Source organism: Cololabis saira, chromosome 6 (genome assembly GCF_033807715.1).
Source record: "Cololabis saira isolate AMF1-May2022 chromosome 6, fColSai1.1, whole genome shotgun sequence".
Lineage (NCBI taxonomy): Eukaryota > Metazoa > Chordata > Actinopteri > Beloniformes > Belonidae > Cololabis > Cololabis saira.
Genome location: NC_084592.1, coordinates 15,579,732 through 15,601,996, shown reverse-complemented (window position 1 = coordinate 15,601,996; position 22,265 = coordinate 15,579,732). Strand labels below are relative to the sequence as shown.

Here is a 22,265-nt window from a genome sequence, read left to right as displayed (position 1 = left end):
AACGGCAACGTGGGCCGGCCTTCCTGTAGGCCCACCACCCGCAGGGTGGACCGTGAGAGGCCGTGAGAGGCCGATGCAATGTGGGCTGGGTAGCAGTCGTGGTGGGGTGCCTCGACGACCCAATCCCCGGACCAAAACCCTCACAGTGGGGACATGGAATGTCACCTCGCTGGGTGGGTGGAGAAGTCCTGCCTCAGGTGGAGGAGTTCAAGCATCTTGGGATCTTGTTCACGAGTGAGGGAACGATGGAGCGTGAGATTGACAGACGGATCGGTGCAGCGTCCGCAGTAATGCAGTCGATGTACCGGACCGTCGTTGTGAAGAAAGAGCTGAGTCGAAAGGCGAAGCTCTCGATTTACCGGTCAATCTACGCACCTACCCTCACCTATGGTCATGAACTTTGGGTAGTGACCGAAAGGACAAGATCGCGGATACAAGCGGCCGAGATGAGTTTCCTCCGCAGGGTGGCTGGACGCTCCCTTAGAGATAGGGTGAGGAGTTCGGTCATCCGGGAGGAGCTCGGAGTCGAGCCGCTGCTCCTTCACGTTGAGAGGAGTCAGCTGAGGTGGCTTGGGCATCTGTACCGGATGCCTCCTGGACGCCTCCCTAGGGAGGTGTTCCAGGCATGTCCCACCGGGAGGAGACCCCGGGGAAGACCCAGGACACGCTGGAGAGACTATGTCTCTCGGCTGGCCTGGGAACGCCTCGGACTCCCCCCGGAAGAGCTGGAGGAAGTGTCTGGGGTGAAGGAAGTCTGGGCATCCCTGCTGAGACTGCTGCCCCCGCGACCCGGGAACGGATAAGCGAAAGAAGATGATGAGTGAGTGAGTGAATTGAATTGAATTGTCATTATAAATGTACAATGAAATTGTTGAGCTTCTCCTGATCTCAGTGCAAAACAATTAAAGTAAAAACAACAAGTAAGTAAAAAGTGCAGATATGCAAAATAATTATATAAAAATAAATAGTATATAAAGTATAAAGTATATATTTTATGATAACTGTACATATGGAATCTTGTATTTGTCGAGGATGTTGGCAGTGATGAGATAATAACTACCCTTGTTACTGTTTGTTGTACTATTACTATTTATAATACCAGTAATAATGAAACTAGGATGGGTAATATTGACGTTATTAGTATTATGGTTGTTGTTGCTGTTGATGTATTTGCTGTCACTATTATTGTTGTGATTGTTGTTATGATTATGATTGTTTTTATTATTATATCAAGCGTGTATTTACTTGTATGTGTACCCCTCTCTCTCAGTGTATATGCAGTATGTATTTGTACAAGGGTGTGTATATGTGTGACAGAGTAGCCTCTGTCTGAGTGTTTATGCTGTTGAGCAATGCAGTGATTGTGATTATTGTATGTATGTATGCAGAGTTTTGTTTATTTGCATCTTGGGTTCTCTGTCCCACAGAAGGTGCAAATTCTGCTGGTGCAAGTGATTTTCAGATATCTTTACTTATCAATTTAGGATTTGTTATTTGGAAACTGCCTTAATTGTATGACTGATTAGTTCATGGAAAACATCTGGCTTGGGTTGTAACAATGCTCTGATTTGTCCATTACTTGGCCTGGGGCAGGGTCGAGAAACTTTATAAGGAGAAATGGTTCAGTAAGGGAGAGGCTGTTGTGGGGAGATGATGACTCTCTGTGGCAATTTGTTATTAGTTGTTTTGTTTTCCAGGCCTGGAACACATTAAAACTTTTTCTTTTATCTAAAAGTCTGCTTCCTGTCACATCTGTCATTTAAGGGTATTTTCTCTAACAAACAGCCTTTATACAATCCTCACTCGGTAACAATATGTATATTTCACCACTAATACACATACAAACATTATAGCATTCACTACACTACTGCACCCGTCACTGTATTTCCAGCAGTCTCGTCCTTTCGTGTTTCACTTTGGGGATTCTAGTTCCCTCTGTCAGAAACTGGATTCCAAATATTAATAAAATATGTTAGGTTAGACTGTCGAAGACGAACGGTGAAGGACACACACACACACACATATTCATGAACTTCATGAAAAACTAACATCTGCTGAAAGATTAAAATGCATAATGGATAAAGGTTTTTTGGCAAATCATGGTACTAACAACTAGTATATATATGCAGATGGATGTGAAGAAATTAAAATGTGACCCTCAGTTTTATTCTCAAAAGAAAATCTGGAACACTTAGAGTAGTTTTAAAGTCACGCTGAGATTCGTTGTGTGGGTAGTCTTTAGTTTTCAGGTTCGTTTAGCAGTGGAAGTCGTTGAAGTTGGTTTGTTCACCAAAATGCCCATAAGATGGCAGTATTACAGTTCAAATTATCAGGGCTGTTTTTGTAGAATTTGTGCATATGTGTGAAAAACCATTATAAAAATGGTCATAATGGATCTGATGCAAATACAACCTTAAGGATTACCTTTCAATGTGACTTTATGTATTTAACAATAATTAAAGGAAAAAGCAATTATTATTATTATTAACAAAAACAGACAACAAAAACAGTCGAATGGGCAATACTAAGTGCCCCCTTAATGCTTCCATATGATTTAAGAGGGTAAATTGCTGATAACCAATCGTCAGCAGGTGTGCAGACCTCTATAAGGTTGAAATACTACGAGGTTTAAGCAAGCTTTTACCAACTTATGTGTTATTAGCATCATGAGTTACCATAATGCCGGGAGGAAAAAACATTAGCCTATTCGTCACTACACATTAGTCCAAAAGGTGTTATGAAACCATTTTCAAACATTTTGTAGTGAATTTACCAGAAAATGAAACCCTAGAGTAGCCCGTGCATTGCTCAGAGAAATACGGTGAACATGTTCATCTCACACCCTCCACTCCTCAGTCTGGAAATCACTCATTAACGTCTCTGACAGCGTGATTAGAAGATGACTGAACAAGTAGTTTGTAAGAGTTGCCAGGAGAAAGCCGTTTCGGTCTAAAACCATCATGAAAACACAACTGTGGTTTGCAAAAAAGCAACCAAAAAAAACCCCACAAGACTTCTGGAGCAAAGTCTGAGTGACATATGAGACCGCAGTGGAGCTATGTGGCCACAATGACCAGCACCTTGTTGAGTGAAAACTGCATGTCAGTGGAAGATCTTGACGCCCACTGTCAACAGTGGAGAGATAATGGTTAGTGGTTGTTTTACAATCAAAGGCACCTTCCAGTCATTCAGTCAACCATGAACTCCTCTCCTCTACCAGAGCCTCTAGGGACGATGTCGGCCAAAATCGGGCCAAACCTAGCCCAAAAATGAACCAAATCTAGGCCAAAACTGGGCCAAATCTAGGCCAAAAATGGGGATAATGCTTCAGGACATTGATGTAAATCAATCAATCAAAGGCCGTTAACGGCCGAGTCAGGGTGAAAACTTGGAGGACACGAAGAGAAACCCACATAAACCGATGCCCCAGACCTAAAAAAATCGGAAGGAAAGTTGTGAAGAAGAAAACATTCAAAAGTCTTGTATCGTAACAATGAGATAAAGTCATCAAGTTATACAGGAAATTATTCTCACGAAAGATTGATCTATTGTCCACATTCTTTCTTCTCCTTCTCTTTTTACCTCCCTTTGGTAAAATAATACATATATGGTTACAGTTTTGGTTGTTTTGGTGGCATTTTCCTGATATTAAGAGCCACTAAGATTCTTTTTATCATCTTTCACACAAAAATGATTGTAGGTTTAAAAAGGAGGAGGTACCGACTCCTGCACACGACTGCATGTCACAGCATCCACAGACGAATTTGAATCTGCACGTGCAAACTTTCATGGTCAGATAGTAAAAAGGAGATTACTGTAAAGTGTGTATGCTTTTTACAGTTTATTTGTTTTTTATTTTAAGATACACAGAGCTTAGTTAAATTACATGTATGCTTTCATAGCCAGATCTTTCACTCTTTTAGATAAAACGAACAAGTTGTTATATTTGCATTAACTTATAGCATACAGTTAGGGTGCCAACAAATTATTTTCTTCTTAGTCATATATTGATCTATTTGTTTTTATTTCTGGCAGCCACGCCAGTTAAAACGGGACAGAGCAGAGGAAATTACTATTTTCACTCAATAAAGTGACTAAAATGTTCACAGTATTAAGACCGATGTGATGAATGAATGCAACAAAGAGGACAACAGCCGAGCAGCTTTAACGATTACAACATCGCCGATAGCAATAACATCCCCTTAAAAGTTTGCTCTTGAGAAATGTTCATGCTGGTTGTCCCTCCCAACGTTTGATTCAAATTTCCACCAAACTTGGGTGACTAAAAGGCATGCAAATAAATCAGCAGCAGCAACAGAGCGGATGACGCCCAGCGTGGCTCTCTGGAAAACAACATGATCTCTGTTGCTTTCAATATCTGAAATGGCCTTTTAGTTTTTACTATGCTGGAAATAGCCTCGAACCCGTCAAATATATAGCTGACTCTTTTTTTTTCCACTCTAAAAAAGGGCTGGTTTTGAAATCAACAGGAAGTTGCCTTTATCAAAGGGAAACGGTACATATTCACGCACACAAAATACATGACAAGCAGACTGAGTTTCCCCTATTTCTCATTTTGAGTTATTGTTCCTCCTTTTTGTTTGGAATCGTTAATATGGATAACAGACCAGACCACATCAGCGTTACTTCACAGCTGGAAGGTTTTGAAAGAGCCAGTTCCTCATGCACAGAAACACGCCAGCTCACAGTCAGCTGAACCTCTGCCAGCGTAGAAAATACACTCCAGGGTCTAATATTAGCAGCCAGAAGAACAACGACCGACTCTGCCCTTTTAGGACCTATTACTGGCTCTTCCTCAGCACAGTGTCACAATGTTTTTAAACATGTTTTCTAAATTTTTATGATCATAAGATCTTCTGGACGTGGACCAGGGAGCAGCTCATAGTCAGGTTGTTTCAGTTATGAGTTAGGATTGCTTAACCAAAAGTTTTCCTTCACTAGATGCAGTGTGTGCATCTTCTTTCTGTGCCTCTGTGACCCCCCACCCACCCCGAAAGAAAACAACAAACATGCATGGAAAGGAACGGCTAAGCTTGTCAGTTATACCTAATTTCATGCTGATATTTTATCATGACTCAAGGCGAGATTTAATCATCAACCACAAAGTCTCATACATCCTGGTTAATTAACCCCCCGCTTATCTTGTCAGTTACGTCTCGGCGGTGCAGTAATAACATCTGCACCCACATTAGCATGCTCGTAAGCAACCAAGTGTTAGTCCTGAACGAGATGTTCTTGCATCGGCAGATATGAGACCACAGCCACCCCAGCGTTGCACCGAGTCAGCGAAAAGGCCTTTATCTCAGAAATCTGTCCTTCCCTCTGCCTACGCTGGCAGATGAGCATTTGTTTCAACATAATAATTAAAACACCACGACGAGCAGGACAAGCTTCAAAATACTCAGAAGAGTCAACACTCAACACGCAAAAAAAAACCCAATATGATAAAAAGAAAAAAAGATGATAGTATTGTAGTATTACACCATACAGTATATCTGTCATCAAATGTTCATAAAGCATGAGAGTACTGGGGAACTGAATCATATCCAGTATATAGTCGCAGATTCTGTCGGTTTTTTAAAGGTTTTTGTGGCAGTAGTGGCTTTTATTTAGAAAGTAAGAAGACAGGAAGCAGGTAGAAGTATAGAGTATTTATGCCTGTGAGGGATTCAACCCATCTTCCTGAAAGTTAAGAAATCTCTGGACGGCATGCTTCTTCCAGGAATATTTCCATCGGCCACTGGCAGGTTTCCCATAATGCAATGTACCACTACACCAGTAGCCAGTCGAACCAGACAACGTTTTCCAGCCTGATGAGCATAAACTGTACTTTTGATCGTCCAAATCTCCTTTTTTTTGTGTCATGAAGGAGGTCCAAACACAAATGCTGTGAATATTGTTGGTGTTGACGCGGTCGCAACCCTAAAACGTAGGAAGAGACAAAAAGGGGACTGTGATGTAAGTGGCTTTCCAGTGTCACTTACTTGAAGGTGCATGTTGTTGCAATTTATTGATGCGCGCCAGGCTTGGCTCCCACAAATCAATGTCCACACATTTCCCATTACTTTTGTTTCATTTATTTCTCCAGTCTTTAAGTCCAGCAAATACAACACCTCGGGTTGCTATTAAGCAGCCTATTCTTTCATACTGCTGCTATCCAGAGGTGTCAAGTAACGAAGTACAAATACTTCGTTACCTTACTTAAGTAGAAATTTTGGTTATCTATACTTCACTGGAGTAATTATTTTTCAGACGACTTTTTACTTTTACTCCTTACATTTTCACGCAATTATCTGTACTTTTTACTCCTTACATTTTAAAAACAGCCTCGTTACTCCATTTCATTTCGGCTTTTAAAAAAAAACTATCCAGTTAAATTGCTCCATCCGGATAAAGTGAATTTGGTTGTGGTTGTTTCAGATGTTCTTGTCCAGTTTTGTTCTTACATCCGTTGCCCTCAGATTCCTGCAGCTAAACTTGGCTGTACATTCCAATAAAGGTTAGGATAAATGATAACATGCCTCTGAAGTTTGACTTTTTTCACCATTACAATACTTATAGGCAACTAGTGATCATATCTCCTGCTCTCTGAAACACGTTAATGCTCAATAGTAAACATATATGCTACTTTAATATATTTGCATTATACTAAGATGCATTCATTTTTCAATGTTACTACAACATTACTTTTACTTTTATACTTTAAGTAGTTTTGAAAGAGTAAAAAACTTGAGTTGATACTTCAACTTCTACAGGAGTATTTTTAAACTCTAGTATCTATACTTCTACCTGAGTAATGAATGTGAATACTTTTGACACCTCTGCTGCTATCTGCAGACACCTCAGCCTTGCCTTAGCCACGGTCAAAAACTGTTTCCTTGCACCAATGCACACCTGGTCTCATTAACGTGGATTAATAAATGTACTTCCACAGGAAGTTACCAAAGCGCCACCCCCAGTACAAACAAAAACATTTACAACAAAAATAAAGAAAACCCACACAGGAAAATGGCTGTTACAGGGACTTTTGTTGGTTGCTGAAGATGCTTCGGCTCCCATCTGAAAGTGATGAGTGAATAGTTTCAGGTTTATAAACAGCCCTCGAGCTGTTTATCGGTTTGACTCTCTGACACTTTTACAACGATATGCCCAACGACGTCAGGAAGCTCAAGCCTGTTCTTTAAAAACGTAAAGTGACATTTGATCATTTTCCTAATTATATGAACGATTATAACCTTATTTTTGGTGCCAGTTCCTTAAACTTTATGCCCCTTTAGTTTGAGGAACTGTGTGAAAATGTGCTCAGATTTGAAGTCAAATAAAATTTGTAACAAAACTAATACAAGCTGCAACTATATAGTTTTTTTTAACTGCTTCTTAACTTTGTCTTCTAGTCTCGTAGGAGGATGATCATGTGACAAACAAGACAGGAAACTGATGTTTTGACTTATCAGACGTAATCTTGTGTGGAAGCAAGAGGCAGATGTTCCTGTGGAAAGCGGTTTGGAGAGGGGGAAGAGAAAGACGAAGGGAGGGATTAGTTTGTCACAGATCTTCTCTTTTCTCTCTCTCTCTCTCTCGCAGTGGGAGTCTGGAGTTTACAGTTTGTCTTGAGACTTTGTCAGAGCTTTACACGTGTGGAGCCACTGAACTGGTAGCACAGGAACAAGACATGCATCTTGGTTTTTGTGTGATCGTTTGAAGACTACGCTGGGCGTTTTTTTTACGGTTAGAAGCAGTTAGTCTACCGACACCTGAAGACGACCAGAAGTGAGCGACATGATTTGGATATATTTAGTCACGGTCTTCTTGTCTGAAGCTTGGAGCCTGAATTCAGGTTTGAACATCCACTTTTTCAATGTGCAATTGTTGTGTTTTCATTCATGTTCTACTTTAAGACACAGCTTTTAATACAAGCATGTCCTTTTACCGGTAGTCCCCAGAGGACATTTGAACTGTCCAGATGAATAATGAATACTACAAAAGAATAACTTTTCTTTTATCTCACATATATATATACTGAGTGTTAAATGTGAAATGCTGCTGATTACTTGTAATGGCTTGAAGAAGTAGTAAATTTAACAGATTTTTCTGAAACCATAATGACTCAGAGTAAAGTGTGTGGAAACAACAATCTGGAGGCGAGCCACTTCTAAAGCGTACAGTGGAAGAACAGATTGGTAAAAAGGTGACCCATTTTTAATCGTGCCAGTGGTGTCTTGAGTGGAAATCATGGTTTCACATCTGGGTAACCCAGATGATGCAACCCTTCCCCGCCCTGGGGGTCTCGGAGCTGCGGTTTCACTACATCACCCTGTTGCTCGGTGTTTTTCTTTACAGCTGTCAGACGTAAACAAATGCCAGACCCCCTGTGATTCTTTCTCCACCGTGGACGTTGCTCCACGAGCTGTGAATTTTCCATGTCTTTTAAGTGATTACAGTAATACAACAAGCTGTTTCTGGAGCGTAGGTGGCATCTTCACCAGAAGCTGAAGAAAAGTCTTGCTGCTGTTTGGTTTAATTTAATCACTTTTCACCTAACTGGTTATAACTAACGCCGACTGACTAACTAGTGCCTGCCTCAATCATTTCAGAATCACTTTTTACTGACTAATAAAACAAGGAATCACCGTCCTCTACTAACGTCTCCCTTCACACTCACCCCTTCTCTCTCAGGAACTACTGACAACACCTCCGTGAAGCCCAGCTCACCTTCTCACCTTTCTAAAGTTGATGGTAAATTCATTTTCTCATTCTTTGTCAAGGTGATTTTCATTCACGCAAAGGTTTTTATAATAGATACCCAGAAGGAACTGGGAAGCAGAGAAACACGGCACGAGGGAATGTGTATTTAGATCCTCTTCCTTGTTTTTATTTGTTTTCACCATGGAGCACATCATGTTGATAAGATCGCTGTAAATCCTGCAAACACAAATGTTTAGGAAAGTGAATGTGTTATCATGGGTTTTAAAAACAGTATTTTTGAATATATGCAAATGTGAACGCGACGATCCAGGTCGTGGGATCACGCAAGGGTTGAAAGAAGGAAACACGGTTTCCTTTTATCCCTGAACATGTTTCACCTTGAAGATGTTTCTTCGATGACTTTCTTGGTTCTGACGTCTTTCATGTGAAGGTTTCAGGGGATAAAAAGGTGAAACATCATAATAAATAACCATAATAAACATTGACTTATTTCAATCCTTGAGAATTTAGGCACATGATTAACTGCAGAAGTTATTTCAACAAATACTTTTATAGGACTTTGCCTTTATACAGTACAGATGTGATCAAAGTGTAGACTTTTGGTTTTATTTAAGGGTTATTACATTTTTTTTAAATTTACTTAAGAATTACAGCCATTTTAAGCAAAGTGCTTCAATTTTTGGGGGTTCAAAAGTACTTAGACGAAGTGTCATAAGTAAAAATACAGTATAACCATCAATTTCAATAATTTCATGAAAATCCTTAGCAATCAGTGACTGAAGTCTAGATTTCATGGAAATCAGCAGACTCCCTTTCCTCCCTGGAAGTGATTTTTTTTAGTTCCTCTGAGCAGCCACTTTCAGTTGGTGCTGGTTTTTGGACAGTTCTGCCTTCAGTTTGTCTTCCAGTGTCTAAAAACGTGTCCTATCGGCTTTATTTTGCCGAATGTGCAATGGGAATAAACCCGTACTGCTCAGAAGTCATCTAGATTCAGAGGTCCCGACACTGAATACCAGCGAGCCCGGTCCAGAACCAGCCGGACATCCCCATACCATCACACCGCCTCCACCGTGTTCGACACATAACGCGGCATGTTTTGGGTCCTGAGCGGTTCTTTTTCTTCTCCGTGTTTTTACTCTTCCCATCTTGGTTTCACATGCTATCAATGGTAATGATAATAATGATAATGATAAAAATCATAGTTTATTCTTTCTTTACAAGAATTTATTAAACTGTTGATTTGACCACACCAGTTAGTTTTTTTTCTTTTTTTCTCTTCTATTTTTTATACTAATGATGGCCTCTTCCTATTAAGATCCCCCTTGTATTCATGCTACTAGCGCCAGTCTAACGCCTCGATGCTGATTTTAACCCTGCACCATTAATCGGTTTTATTTATGCTAAACTAACACGGAAATGAGTCACAGCTGATATTTAACTTTTTTTTAAGTCTTGTTTTTCCAAAGATTGTCCAAATACTTTTGGGTCCCTGGAAATTGGCTTGAAATGGATGTTATTCCTACATGGATAAATAACAGATTTTGTGAAAATTAAAGCTACAATTCTACACTTTGATCACATTTCAATTGCTTTCAGGGAAATTCATAAAAAAAAAATGGGTAAAAATAAATAAAATGTTAAATGACTTATTAATTACTAGCTAGATAATGGATATTAAATCTTACATAGTAAAATGTACTTATATGTTGCCGTTCAAAGATTTTTTTAGACAAATGGAAACAATCTTATTTTAAATGAATGGTTGCAAAGGATAAGAAAAATATTTTCTTTTGGGCAATTGCTGATGATTTATGAAACACATTGATATGATTTAATGATGATTTACTTACCAGATTTGGCAAATCTGTTGTAAATTTGTTTTCTTTTCCAGTGAACAAAAACGCAGTATTCAATATTGGGAGCAACGTTAACCTGACCTGCAGCAATAAGACGTGGAGTGAGATGATATACGTCATCTGGACAATAAATCTGAAACACAACACCTGCAAGATCTCCTTCAGCAACGACGGTCAAAACAGTAACTCCTGCAACGATGGCAAGTCTCTGCAAAACTCGTCCAGCGCTCAGTCATACCTGCACATCCCAAACTTTTCAGCTGCTGATGTTGGAGTCTACATGTGTGAGGCAGTTGTGAGGGGAGGGATGGATAATTATAACATCGACGTGGGTATCACAGGTAGGACTTTATAGATTTTTTCCTCCTACAGAAATAGTTATTGCTTTATTTGCTCTCACAACAAATTATCTTCAGCAATATGAACGCAATCGCAATCGCCCACTCAGTATTCCTGCAGTGAAAAGCCTTCAGAGGCAAAATTTCTGCTTTTTTACACATGTTTAGGCTGTTTATTACCTGGAATTGATGGACAGTCAAAAAAATCAATGTTAAAAATAACAATAATGTCAAGACGAATCCAATAAACTCATTCTGTATGTATAATTTCACATCTATCTTTTTTAATGCACTGAGCTGAAGCATTTGTCAAGTCTCATATCACCTGTTTTTATTTCTTTCCTGGTTCAGCTCCTCCTCAAATAACTGCCTGGTTTGAGACTAAGGGCAACGTGACGGTGGCGGTCTGCAGGGCCGAGAGAGGAAACCCTGCTGCCAACATCAGCTGGAGTCACACAGGAAACCACGAACGTGCTGACAACACGGTTTTACCAGATGGATTTGTGACAGTGGAAAGTCATCTGGAGCTCCTGGAGGGCATGGACCCTGAAAACCTGACCTGTATCGTCAGACACCAGTCCTGGCGGGAGGAGAAGAGGCTGGCACCTTCAGAAGAGAGAAAAACAGGTCAGACTTCTGTGGTATTGTGGGATTTCTGTTCCCTGCTTTTATTTTCTGATCTTTTACAATGACGTTCATTCGTTGTAAATGAATGTGCAGCGATGATAACCATGACGTTTCTGTTCCTCTCTGCAGCTTCTACATCATGGGTGCCCCCTTTTGTTGGGCTCATCATGACACTCTTGGTGCTCATTCCAGTTGTTGCACTAATTAAACCAATAATGAGGTAAGACGTTAAACAGCCACTAGAAATAATGACTCTTTTTATGTTTTTTTTTTCTGAGTCATTGAACTTTTGTGGAACTTTTCACAGAAGATGTCGACAGACAGACCCATCAAAGCCCCTCGCGGTATGTTGTCTATCAGGTCTTCTACTTCACTTTGTTCAGTTTTCTTTCATGACACCAGTCTGATTTTTTTTCTCTTTTCTTTTTTCGTTCCGCCAGCCAGAGGATGTGGAGGAGGTGGAGCCCTATGCTAGCTACATTCAGCGTGTGAACTCGATCTACAACTAACCTGCAGACGCGTTTGCATAAAAATCATGTGCATGCATCTCAGTCACTCACTGAAGCGCACACCTCGCTTATGTTTGCGAGAAACCGGAGGCTGTGAAACCGAGAAATGGTGAAATAGTAAAGACGGCGAGGGGTGGTGGAAAAATGGGCCTTCAAAAAAGGAGAGGAAAGCATCTCGAAGCAAACCTGCCCTGAAACTCTGCTCAGACTAATGGAAAGGGGGATGCACCTGAAGCCGAGCGCCGGCTCCCGTTAACGCTGCCCACTGCTCTCTGTGTGAGTGGGACTCTGGAGAATATTAACTATGATTACTAATACCATGCCTCACTCTGCTGGAAGGATGCGGGCGCCATCTGCAGAACTACAGACTTTCGATGAAATGCATTTGTTGCAATTATGTGTAATTAAACTTATTTATTAATCAACCGTAAAAAGAAAAGGACAAAAAAATCCATTCGGATGCACAGTTGCCTCAAACTATTGTGTATAATATATTCACTAAAAGTTTGAACGTACATATGTAAATCTGTGTATTAAAACTACATTGAACTAACATGTCTCGTTACTGCAGATGCAGAAATAACTAATTATAGTCAAGGACTTGATGAAGAAGTGTGAGACTCATCAGAACACAAAGTGAAAATAGCACCTGAATGTTCTTTCATTTATATTGTCTTCACTTCCGTTTCGAGCAAATGCCAAGATGACGTTTAAATATTCTGTAGGTAAACGGTGAAAAGACACCTGACATCTGCAGAAAAATCCTGTTTGAACATCATCACAAGTCAAGGCAAGGCAAGTTTATTTGTATAGCACAATTAAACACAAGGTCATTTAAAGTGCTTTACATCAACATTAAAAGCGGCAAGACACAATTAAACAGTAAATATCAAATAAAATGAAATAAAATGATAAGAAAAGAGGTAAAATAATAAAAAGCACACAAAAGTAAGGGCAGTAGAGTACAGCAGGTACACATCTCATTCTTACAATGGCAAGAATTACGTTTCTATACGTATTTGACGTACAAAGACCGGGTCAAATACAGTATTACAAAAGAAATCTGTAATAATTACTGGGGTGAATTAAACCAATTTGACAATTCTATGCCCCAATGCCTGTTTCCAGGTCTTATTTCACACAAAAAGTAAGTCAACCTTCGTGGTGAAAGGAGATTTTGTGGATGTGGCCCGGCAACCCACATATAACTGAGATATATAACCTGCCCAGACTTGGGCAGAGCCAAGCTGATGGTGATCCATTCATTCATTTGGATTGTGAGTTGGATCAGGTAAAGTCTGAAGCAGGCGGGGCAGCGGGTCCTAAAGGTCGCTGGAAAATACAAGAACGCCGCTGTGGAGCTTTTTCTGAAAACTGTAGACGTGAGGGATTGGTGAGCCAGCGCTCAGGCTGCCTCTCACCCAGAGAGAGCTGCGATAGGCCCTAGCAGACCCCTGTGGTCACAAAGAGTCACAGACGGGTTTAGATAATGAATGGATGGATGAAAAACTGAAAAAATGGACTGTTCTGCCCTCTGCAGGCAGATATAAGAACATGTGACAATCTGTAAGTAATTTAAAGTTATAGGCTACCAGCAGCAGTAATCTTGAGGTAAAAGAATTACTTAAAACGTAAAAGTTTAAACACAATCTCTCTAAAATTAAGAGTCTAAGGCTTCTTGTTGCACGTTCTGGTTTATCTGAGTAGTGTGCAACATAAAACACCTCCGAATTTCTATCTGAATACTTTGTCTAAAATAGGCCACAAGTGAGTAAAATGGAAACTGCTTCTGGGGTTACAGATATATTTCTGTCCACACATCCTGTTTATTTACTTTCTCTGACTTGTTTAGGCACCTTTCTTTTATTTATACGTGACAGTTTCCCCTCTGAGGCGAAGCACTTCTCTGAAACCCTCCTGAGGCTGAAAATCATGATGGATATACATGTATATATATATATATATATACGTGCATTATCGGAATACAGACCTCCGTGACCTTGCAAAGGGTTGATATATATATATGATAAATAAATATATATATATGATGAATAAATATATATATATATATATATATATATATATATATATATATATATATATATATATATATATAAAACAGAGCAATGGACACAAGTGGTACTCTGTAGACTTTTAATTGATGAAAAAAAAGCGATGAAACAACAATAAAAGAAAGTACAGTGAATTTTAAATACACTTGGTCATAGTTATAAATAATTTTTGTGGACATTATCACGAAAAGCAAACAAAAGTTATAAATCATTAAGCATTAAATATACAGGGTTGGTTTTCCTATCTCAGGAGCTTTAAGCCACAAAACGAGCTCAACCAATATCTGGCATCCATCTCACATTACTTCTCAACAGTAATGTGAGTGAGAGCTGAGGCGTGGCCGTTTCACACGGGGCTTCGGGTTGTGAAAGTATATGAGACTTCACCAGCATGAGCAGAGTAAGAGCTGCAGCGCATCATGTCGTTTACTTGCTCACAAATACATTGTTTTTTTTCACTGCTTTCTGTTTTGCTTTTTTTCGTTTCCACGACTGTTCAAGGAAGCCCTTTCTCCATTTGCATTGGCACTGTTTGAAAGGAGATAAAACTAAATAATAATAATAATATATATTTTTTAAATCTTCTCATGTCGAATCATTTTCTCTACGAAAAAAGGCCAATTTTTAACAATTTCACAGTCACAAGCGCTGTTCTTCAAGATGAAGCATTTGCATATTAATTTCCTCAAGTCCAGTTTTCACCCCCTTACTGGTTCCCGTGAGTTCCCTACCCTCATCTTAGCTCATACCTGCACTTCGGCTTTGACTGAATCCACATTGAGTATGCCTGCCTAAACTTGGCCACATATCCACCAGACAAAGCTCATATCTCCCATTTTCTTTGGGACCACACCTGGTCCACATGACACTTGTTCTATCCCACCTGTGAAATTTGGGCTATATATTGGGTTGATACAACACCAAAACCCAAACTTGACCCAGTGCATGAGCTCAGGGACATGTCTGACCCACCTGGCCCTGGCCAGTGCTGATCCATAACATAAGTGTGCTAAAAGTAGTCCAGATTTGGTCCAAACGTGCAATCCGGGATGATGTGTCAGAGACGGATGGAATAGGATCCAGTACTCCCCCGTGATCCTGAAGACGATGAAGACGTGATAAACCCGGGATGAATGGATGAACAAAATGTTATCTTAGGAATCATCAGCGCTGGCTTAAAATGTTCACATTCTCCTAAAAAAGTATCTCAGAGATGAAAAGGAAACAGCTTAATGATCCCAACAACTAGCTGCTGTTGTTGTTTTTTTCTTTTTTTATCACAGTTTTCCTCGGTTTCTCTTAGATAATCAAGACGTGATCTGCATTCAGCTGCAAGCAAGCTCTTGCATCCTTTTCTTCATGTCTTATTCAACTTTTCCTACTAATTATCCCATAAGTACATAATCATCTGCACATTCTTCTTTAGACGACTCAGATTGGGCATCAGTTTCATTTCTCGCCGGCATTTTTACTAAAGTGTAGTCGCAGTCATTGTCGTCGTCTGTGGCGGCTTGGGGTCTTCTGAGTGCTGGACCACTGCTGTGGTTGATAGATGCATACGTCACATCCTCACCAGGCTGCCAGGAAATAACACACAAGGTGAGAACAAACTTCTTAACACACTTAATCAAAAGAAAAAAACAGTTATTTTCATCCATCTATCTATCTATCTATCTATCTATCTATCTATCTATCTATCTATCTATCTATCTATCTATCTATCTATCTATCTATCTATCTATCTATCTATCTATCTATCTATCTATCTATCTATCTATCTATCTATCTATCTATCTATCTATCTATCTATCTATCTATCTATCTATCTATCTATCTATCTATCTATCTATCTATCTATCTATCTATCTATCTATCTATCTATCTATCTATCTATCTATCTATCTATCTATCTATCTATCTATAGGCCTTACAGATTTCATCTGTTTTTGCATTTCTTTCCAGATCAAATTAATTGACTGATGACAGACAAAAATCGCCTGAGTACGCGCAAAATGCAGTTTTTAAATGACTGCGGGAGCTATTCAGTTTTTGTTTATTGCTATGTTGTATTTTCGATGTCTTTGTATTTGTTTTGCATAATTAATTCAGTCAGTCTTATTGTTTCAATCTGTTTGAGTTGCAGCGATATGCTTTTATTTTGAAAAGTGGTGGGCAATTTGGGGAGAGCTGATGCAACTTAATTGATTAGAGCACAGTTGGACCTCAGTGGGCACCAGGGAAGGTGTGTGGTTTTTACCAGCTTCAGATAGCTTCAGAATCAAAAGCCTTAGGACAGAATTAGAGCCAACATTTCAAGATAAAGCAATAATGGCCTAAGGTCATGCCAGACCATCTCAGTAGGACTTAATGGGGATTTTCACTGCCTTCTTTAGTTCTTTTTTTTCACCTGATTCATTCAGACATGGATTTGCTGGGGTGCTTCAGGTCACTGTCCTGCAGCATAACCCAGGTTTCCTTAAACTTAATCTCTTGGACTGAGAGCTGGACCTCCTCTTCCAAGACTTTCTGGTAGAGACCAGAATCTGTGCTCCCATCAATGACTGAAGCAGCAGAGCAGCCCCAGACCATCACACTACCACCGCCATACTTGACTGGCTTTGAGAAGTTCTTTTTCTGAAACGCTGTTTTAGTTTTACACCAGATAACATGATTCAGAACTTATAAACAGTTCCTCCTTTGTCTCTTCAGGCCACAGAATATCTTATCTGAAAACAAATGTGGTTTTCACCTTGGAACTCTTTCATGGATGCCGTTATTGTCCAGTCTCTTGCTTATTGTTGAACCATCAACATTTACATTAACTGAGGCATTCCTGCATTTCTGTAGATCAGTGTTTCCCAACCTGGGGTCCAGGCCCCCCCTGGGGGGGCGCCAGAGATCTCTGGGGGGGCGCAAAACTTTGTCTGCTTTGAAATTATGCAGTTGTAAAAATTATATTTGTGAATGAGTCATTCATAAGACATTGTTAGGAATAATGTATGAATGTCTTGAATATTTTTTGTGTTTTTTATACACTGGTGACAAATCAATCAATCAATCAATCAATCTTTATTTCTAAAGCCCTTTAAAACCCACAGGGTGACAAACACAGGAAATGATTTAATTACTTATTATTACATCATTACTCAACATTTAATCTACCACGACAGGTTGTTAAAGGAAAAATGTTAAAAAATGTTGGTCTCATATTAAAAGAGACATTTTTCAGAAATATTTTTATGTCCTTTTGTGCATATTCTATACATTGGAGAAAAACAAAGTCATATGTATACAGAGTAAACCAAAGAGAAATGTATCAAAAACATAATTAATGTTCATTTTTTCAATTAAAGACTATTTTGGTGCTAGTACGTACGGGTCGGGGGGCCTGGCTGGTCTTAGACACAAGTAGGGGGGGAACAAGGAAAAAAGGTTGGGAACCGCTGCTGTAGATGTTGCTCTTGGTTCTTTTGTGGGCTCCTGCTTGAGCCATTGATGCTCTCTTGAAGCAGTTTTGGTAGACTAGCTACTTCTGGGAGGTTCACCACTGCTCCATGTTTTCTCCATTAGCAGATAAAGGCTCTCACTGTGATCCACTGAAGTCCCAAAGCCTTAGAAATGGCTTTGTAACCTTCTCCAGACTGAAAGTTGTGCTCAGCAAGAAAATAAGAGCCTTCAGGGAGGGAGATGGAAGGCATCCTGCCTTGTTCTAGTACCAAAACGTTCTCATCCATCCTCTTCTAATGACTATAGATCTGTCGAGCTAATATCTCATGTCATGAAAGTCCCGGAGAGACTTTTATTGGCCCACTTGAATAAGCAAACAAGCACCTTCCAGGACCCACGGCAGCTTGCTTATTGTGCTGGGTTTGGAGTAGAAGACCCCATCATACACCTGCTTCAACGGACCTTTCCCTTTGGGCGAGGCCGGAGTTTTCAGAAAGAGATTGAAGTTTGAAGGTGGAGAGTTTAAAGTACGGAGGGGTATGTATAGGTGAACAGAGCGAGCAGTTGACTCAAAGTGGGCCGTTGTTGGTGAATCTTTTCAATTTTGGTGGTAAAGCAATAAAAACTGCAATAAAACTGTTGCAAAGTGTTGTCAAATACAGATGAGTAGATGACAAAAAAGCAAAAACAAAAGAAATCTGTAAGGGGTGAATACTTTTACCACAACACTACATATATATGTATATATATACTATATATATAGTCTGCAACTTGCCCCGTTTCGACTGTGGTTGATGCCAAAGACTTCCTAAATAGCACCACAGGTTCCTACATTCATGCAACATGCAAATCTCGTCCCTGAATGAGCTATCTTGAAAGCAAAAATAGGCATCCAGCTCATGTGGAAAAGCCACATCTGATAACTACAGTATGTAGATTAATGTTAGACAGAAATAGATGCAGGGATGTCTACCTTTTGGTTTTGTACTTCCTCAGCTGGCGCAGAATCCCCTGAATCAGAAAGGTTTGATGTTTAAAATAATTAATATTGCACACTTTGTTACAACACGGTAAATAGTTGTATACATAAAGTTTTACCTTTCCTCCTCTTCTTTAACCTGACGAGGAAGGAAGTTGGTTCACAATTATTACAAACTCATTCAGGTCAGCATTTTACACAAAATGATAAAACAGAAGTCAAAACGAGTAAATGATTCAAACAGAGGGAAAACATTAAAAAACACCTAATGTCCGATTAAACACATCTGTCATAAAATACCACACAGTTATATCTGCGAGAGCTCATCAGAAGTCTCAGTTCTACCCTGCAGCTGTGTTTCCTTGACGGCTCAACAGATAAGAAAGTGTGCTGCAACAGGAAACACTTTTTACAGAGCCCCGACCAATATTCGCCTGTAAGCAACGGTCTTTGTGTGTCTCGTATACGCTCGTTGGTCAAAATGTGGCATTGAGAGCAAAGACAGTTGTTTCTGTTTGGCTTTGAGCCGGTGGAGATGCTGCTTGAAAGCAGCTCTATTCTTTCTTAACGTGGTCCAGCTCATTCAACTCTCATCGTTCCTGTTTCAATACTTTTCTTGTTTGAGAAACGTTTTCAAGCATAATTATACTTCCCTTAAAGATTATCCATGAGCATGTGAGTGTGAATCTATTCCCATGAGTAGATTACGTACCCCGAGGTGCAGCTTCCCATGGTGATGCCTCGGAGAGTTCCCGGTTGTTGGAGAACAACCCTGATCGCCTCCGATCACGCTGATGTGACTGCTCTTGCGTCAGAATGCGCTCAGGCCGCAGCAGCGAGGGAGAGCTGAGCGAAAAAAAAAAAGAAGAGATGACAGAGGGGGGGAAGAGAGAGATAGAGAGAGAATGAGGAAGAGTATGCTGCACAAAGACCTATTTGTCAACTATTTTCTTTGCCGTTATGATTTCTTGCATATGAACACATGCATCACCAGCATTATCCAGTAGATGCCAGAATTTAAATGTTTTAATACGTCACAGACTGAAGTGACATCTTTCATCTCTGCTGGGTTGGTGGTAAATATCGTCATGACCACCAAAAGGTCACGTGCATGGCTAGATCCTGCAGGGGCGGCCAACGGATGTCGGCGGGCTGGTCCGACACTGTTACAGGAATGTTTGCACATCAGGTTACCAGTCTCATTTGCATGATTGTGCAAATTCTTCTTGATGAGGATTATGAGGAAGTTGCTATTTTTGTGTATACGCAATGGAAAGTTAATTTACAAGTCACCCTAAAACAGTCCGGGGGAAGAGAAGGCATTTATGGCTGTCATCAGAATTCAGGAACATTTCTGTGTGAGCAGAGAGCAGGACTCTGTCTCCTATGGTTGATGTGCTTGTGCGTGGATGTGGGGGAAAGGGCCTCTGTGTTGGTGGTCCCCCCCTTTAAGAAGGTGTGCTCCAACTACAGAGGGATCACTCGCCTCCCTGGGGAGGTCTGTTCAGGGGTACCAGAGAGGAGGGTCCATCGGTCAGTCCAACTTTGGATTGAAGAAGAGCAGTGCGGATCTTCGTCCCAGCTCTTGAACGGTGGACCAGCTCTAGACCCTCAGTAGGGTCCTGGAGGTGCCAGGGGACTTTGCCCCAACCAGTCTAGATGTGCTTTGTGGACCTGGCGGAGATATTCCACCCTGTCGCTCTGGGACTCTGGGGGGGTGATGGGGTCCTGGAATCCCTTATAGCCTACGGCAGGGGTCACCAACTATATTTGTCAGAGGGCCAAAATTTCACCGGACAGTCACCTATTTACAATTAAATAAAAATCAAATTTTGGCATAACATTATTATTTGATGTTTATTGTTTATATATTTTTTCCATTTCATTACAAAACTGAAGGCATTTTTAGCCTTTATGAGTCAGTCTCCTATCACCTATACCACCTTCATCCACCAGGAGTGATAGAGATATTTTTCCTCAACTCAATTAAGTCAACTTTATTTATAGAGCACTTCACAGATAAACATCACGGAAGTGATAGGAAAAGGACTCTTAACACAGGTAAAATGGCACTCTCAAAGGCCATGAAACGAAAAGTTGATGTGGAAAACAAATCCTTTAACGATGACTGGACTGAAAAGTACGCATTTATTTATGCTTCATTTGCAACGAAAATGTTGCTGTTGCAAAAGAATATAATCTGCGCCATCACCACAACACTAAACATACAAAATTCAAGGATGCATATCCTGAGCTGTCAGAGCCCCGTCAGAGAAGAATCAGAGTCGCGTACCAGATTGGACAGTTCGGCGGGCCGGATTCGGGCCGCCAGTTGATGATCAATGGCTTATACATCTGGTGTCAGAGCGAGGTCCAGGTTGTCGACTGTAGCTGTAAGTTGGATGAGTTTCCAGTGAGGGTTGGACTCCACCATGGCTGCCCTTCTAGGCATGGCCAAGGGGTGGAGGTGGTCCGGTTTGGTGAACTCAGAATCAGGTCTGTGCTTTTTGCAGATGATGTGGTTCTGTTGGCTTCATTAAGCCAAGACCTGCAACTCTCACAAGGTTTTCTGACGAGGTTCACGGTCGAATCTGAAGCGGTCCAGGGCAAGTTCATGCTCGTGTCGCTTCTATTCAGTGTGTTGAACAAAACAGTTGTTGTGCAGTTTATAGATTAATTTGATGGTTAAAAATATAAATAAACCCAATTTAGGGGAAAACAATCAACAATAATGGAGTGGACACTTTACTAACTTCCTTAAAAATAAAGGAATGAAAAAAGATTGACATAAATAAAATAAATTTTTCCTTTTAGTAATCCCTCAATAGGGAAAATCCTGCTCTGCATTTAACCCATCTCTAGTCAAACTAGGAGCAGTGAGCTGCTGTTTGTGAAGCACCCGGGGAGCAGTAAGGGTTAAGGGCCTTGCTCAGGGGCCCAAAATGGTTGAACCTGGATCCTCCAGAGCCCAGCCCTCCTCTGAAACCACTAGGCTACCACTCCCCCTAATATCCTCGGAAGTGTAATACTATTTGGGGAAGAAATGTGCACAGTTTTTTGTTTTTCACTTTTTGGTCCATCTAATACGAAGGGAATATGTCATAGTGTGTCGAACAGCTGCAGCAACGTGCACCGCCACGTTTAACCAAAACCACAACTGTCTAGATAACGATCGCTCTTCTATTTTCTTGAGATGCTGCGTTTCTCAGGTTGGATGCCAAAGCAGGGCAAACAGGAAAGAAGCCACTGTGATCAGTTTCACCATTAATGTGCTCTTAAGAGAACTGGCCACATCACACACAAGCACACTGGACCTTTTGTCCTTTCGTGACATGTTTTGAGGGGCCAGGAAGTGATGAGCTCTGGAGAAACCGCAGTAGATTTCCTGTAACACTGAATGATTATTTGATATTGTACTTCTGATAAATACTTACCTATTCCACCAATTTAAACCTGGCGATGGGGATTCATTGGATTTTTCCTTCCGTTTTATTTCATAACATGAATGTTTTAAGGAGAAGAGCTTGATTCGACTTGATGATGGGCGAGGGGGGTCTCCTTTTTTCCATCCCTTTGTCTGCTATGGAGCTAGAACAGTCTCATAATTTTCAAATGCACACACTGTTTCTCAAATGCACAGGACAAGTTTCACAAATGCACAGAACAATTCACACGTGCGTAGGACCAGATATACAAATGTATTTTTGATG

General features: G+C 40.4%; 2 protein-coding genes across 2 annotated transcripts; one reads left to right on the top strand and one right to left on the bottom strand.

Annotated features, from left to right (window-relative positions):
- Nucleotides 1–7,449: 7,449 nt before the first annotated feature.
- Nucleotides 7,450–12,595, top strand: LOC133445565 (cell surface glycoprotein CD200 receptor 1-like). The gene is made up of 7 exons (XM_061722891.1): nt 7,450–7,858; nt 8,698–8,757; nt 10,619–10,924; nt 11,273–11,548; nt 11,678–11,768; nt 11,856–11,892; nt 11,989–12,595. Exons 1-7 carry the CDS (start codon nt 7,801–7,803, stop codon nt 12,055–12,057), a joined length of 897 nt encoding a protein of 298 aa, XP_061578875.1. The 5' UTR covers nt 7,450–7,800; the 3' UTR covers nt 12,058–12,595.
- A 2,128-nt stretch (nt 12,596–14,723) lies between these two features.
- On the bottom strand, nt 14,724–19,381 carry si:ch211-214p13.7 (uncharacterized). Its single transcript, XM_061724431.1, has 4 exons — nt 19,268–19,381; nt 18,675–18,694; nt 18,550–18,587; nt 14,724–15,706 (listed from the first exon to the last, which is right to left on the bottom strand). The coding sequence occupies exons 1-4, from the start codon at nt 19,285–19,287 to the stop codon at nt 15,515–15,517; spliced, it is 270 nt and encodes an 89-aa protein (XP_061580415.1). The 5' UTR covers nt 19,288–19,381; the 3' UTR covers nt 14,724–15,514.
- Between the last annotated feature and the right edge of the window lie 2,884 nt (nt 19,382–22,265).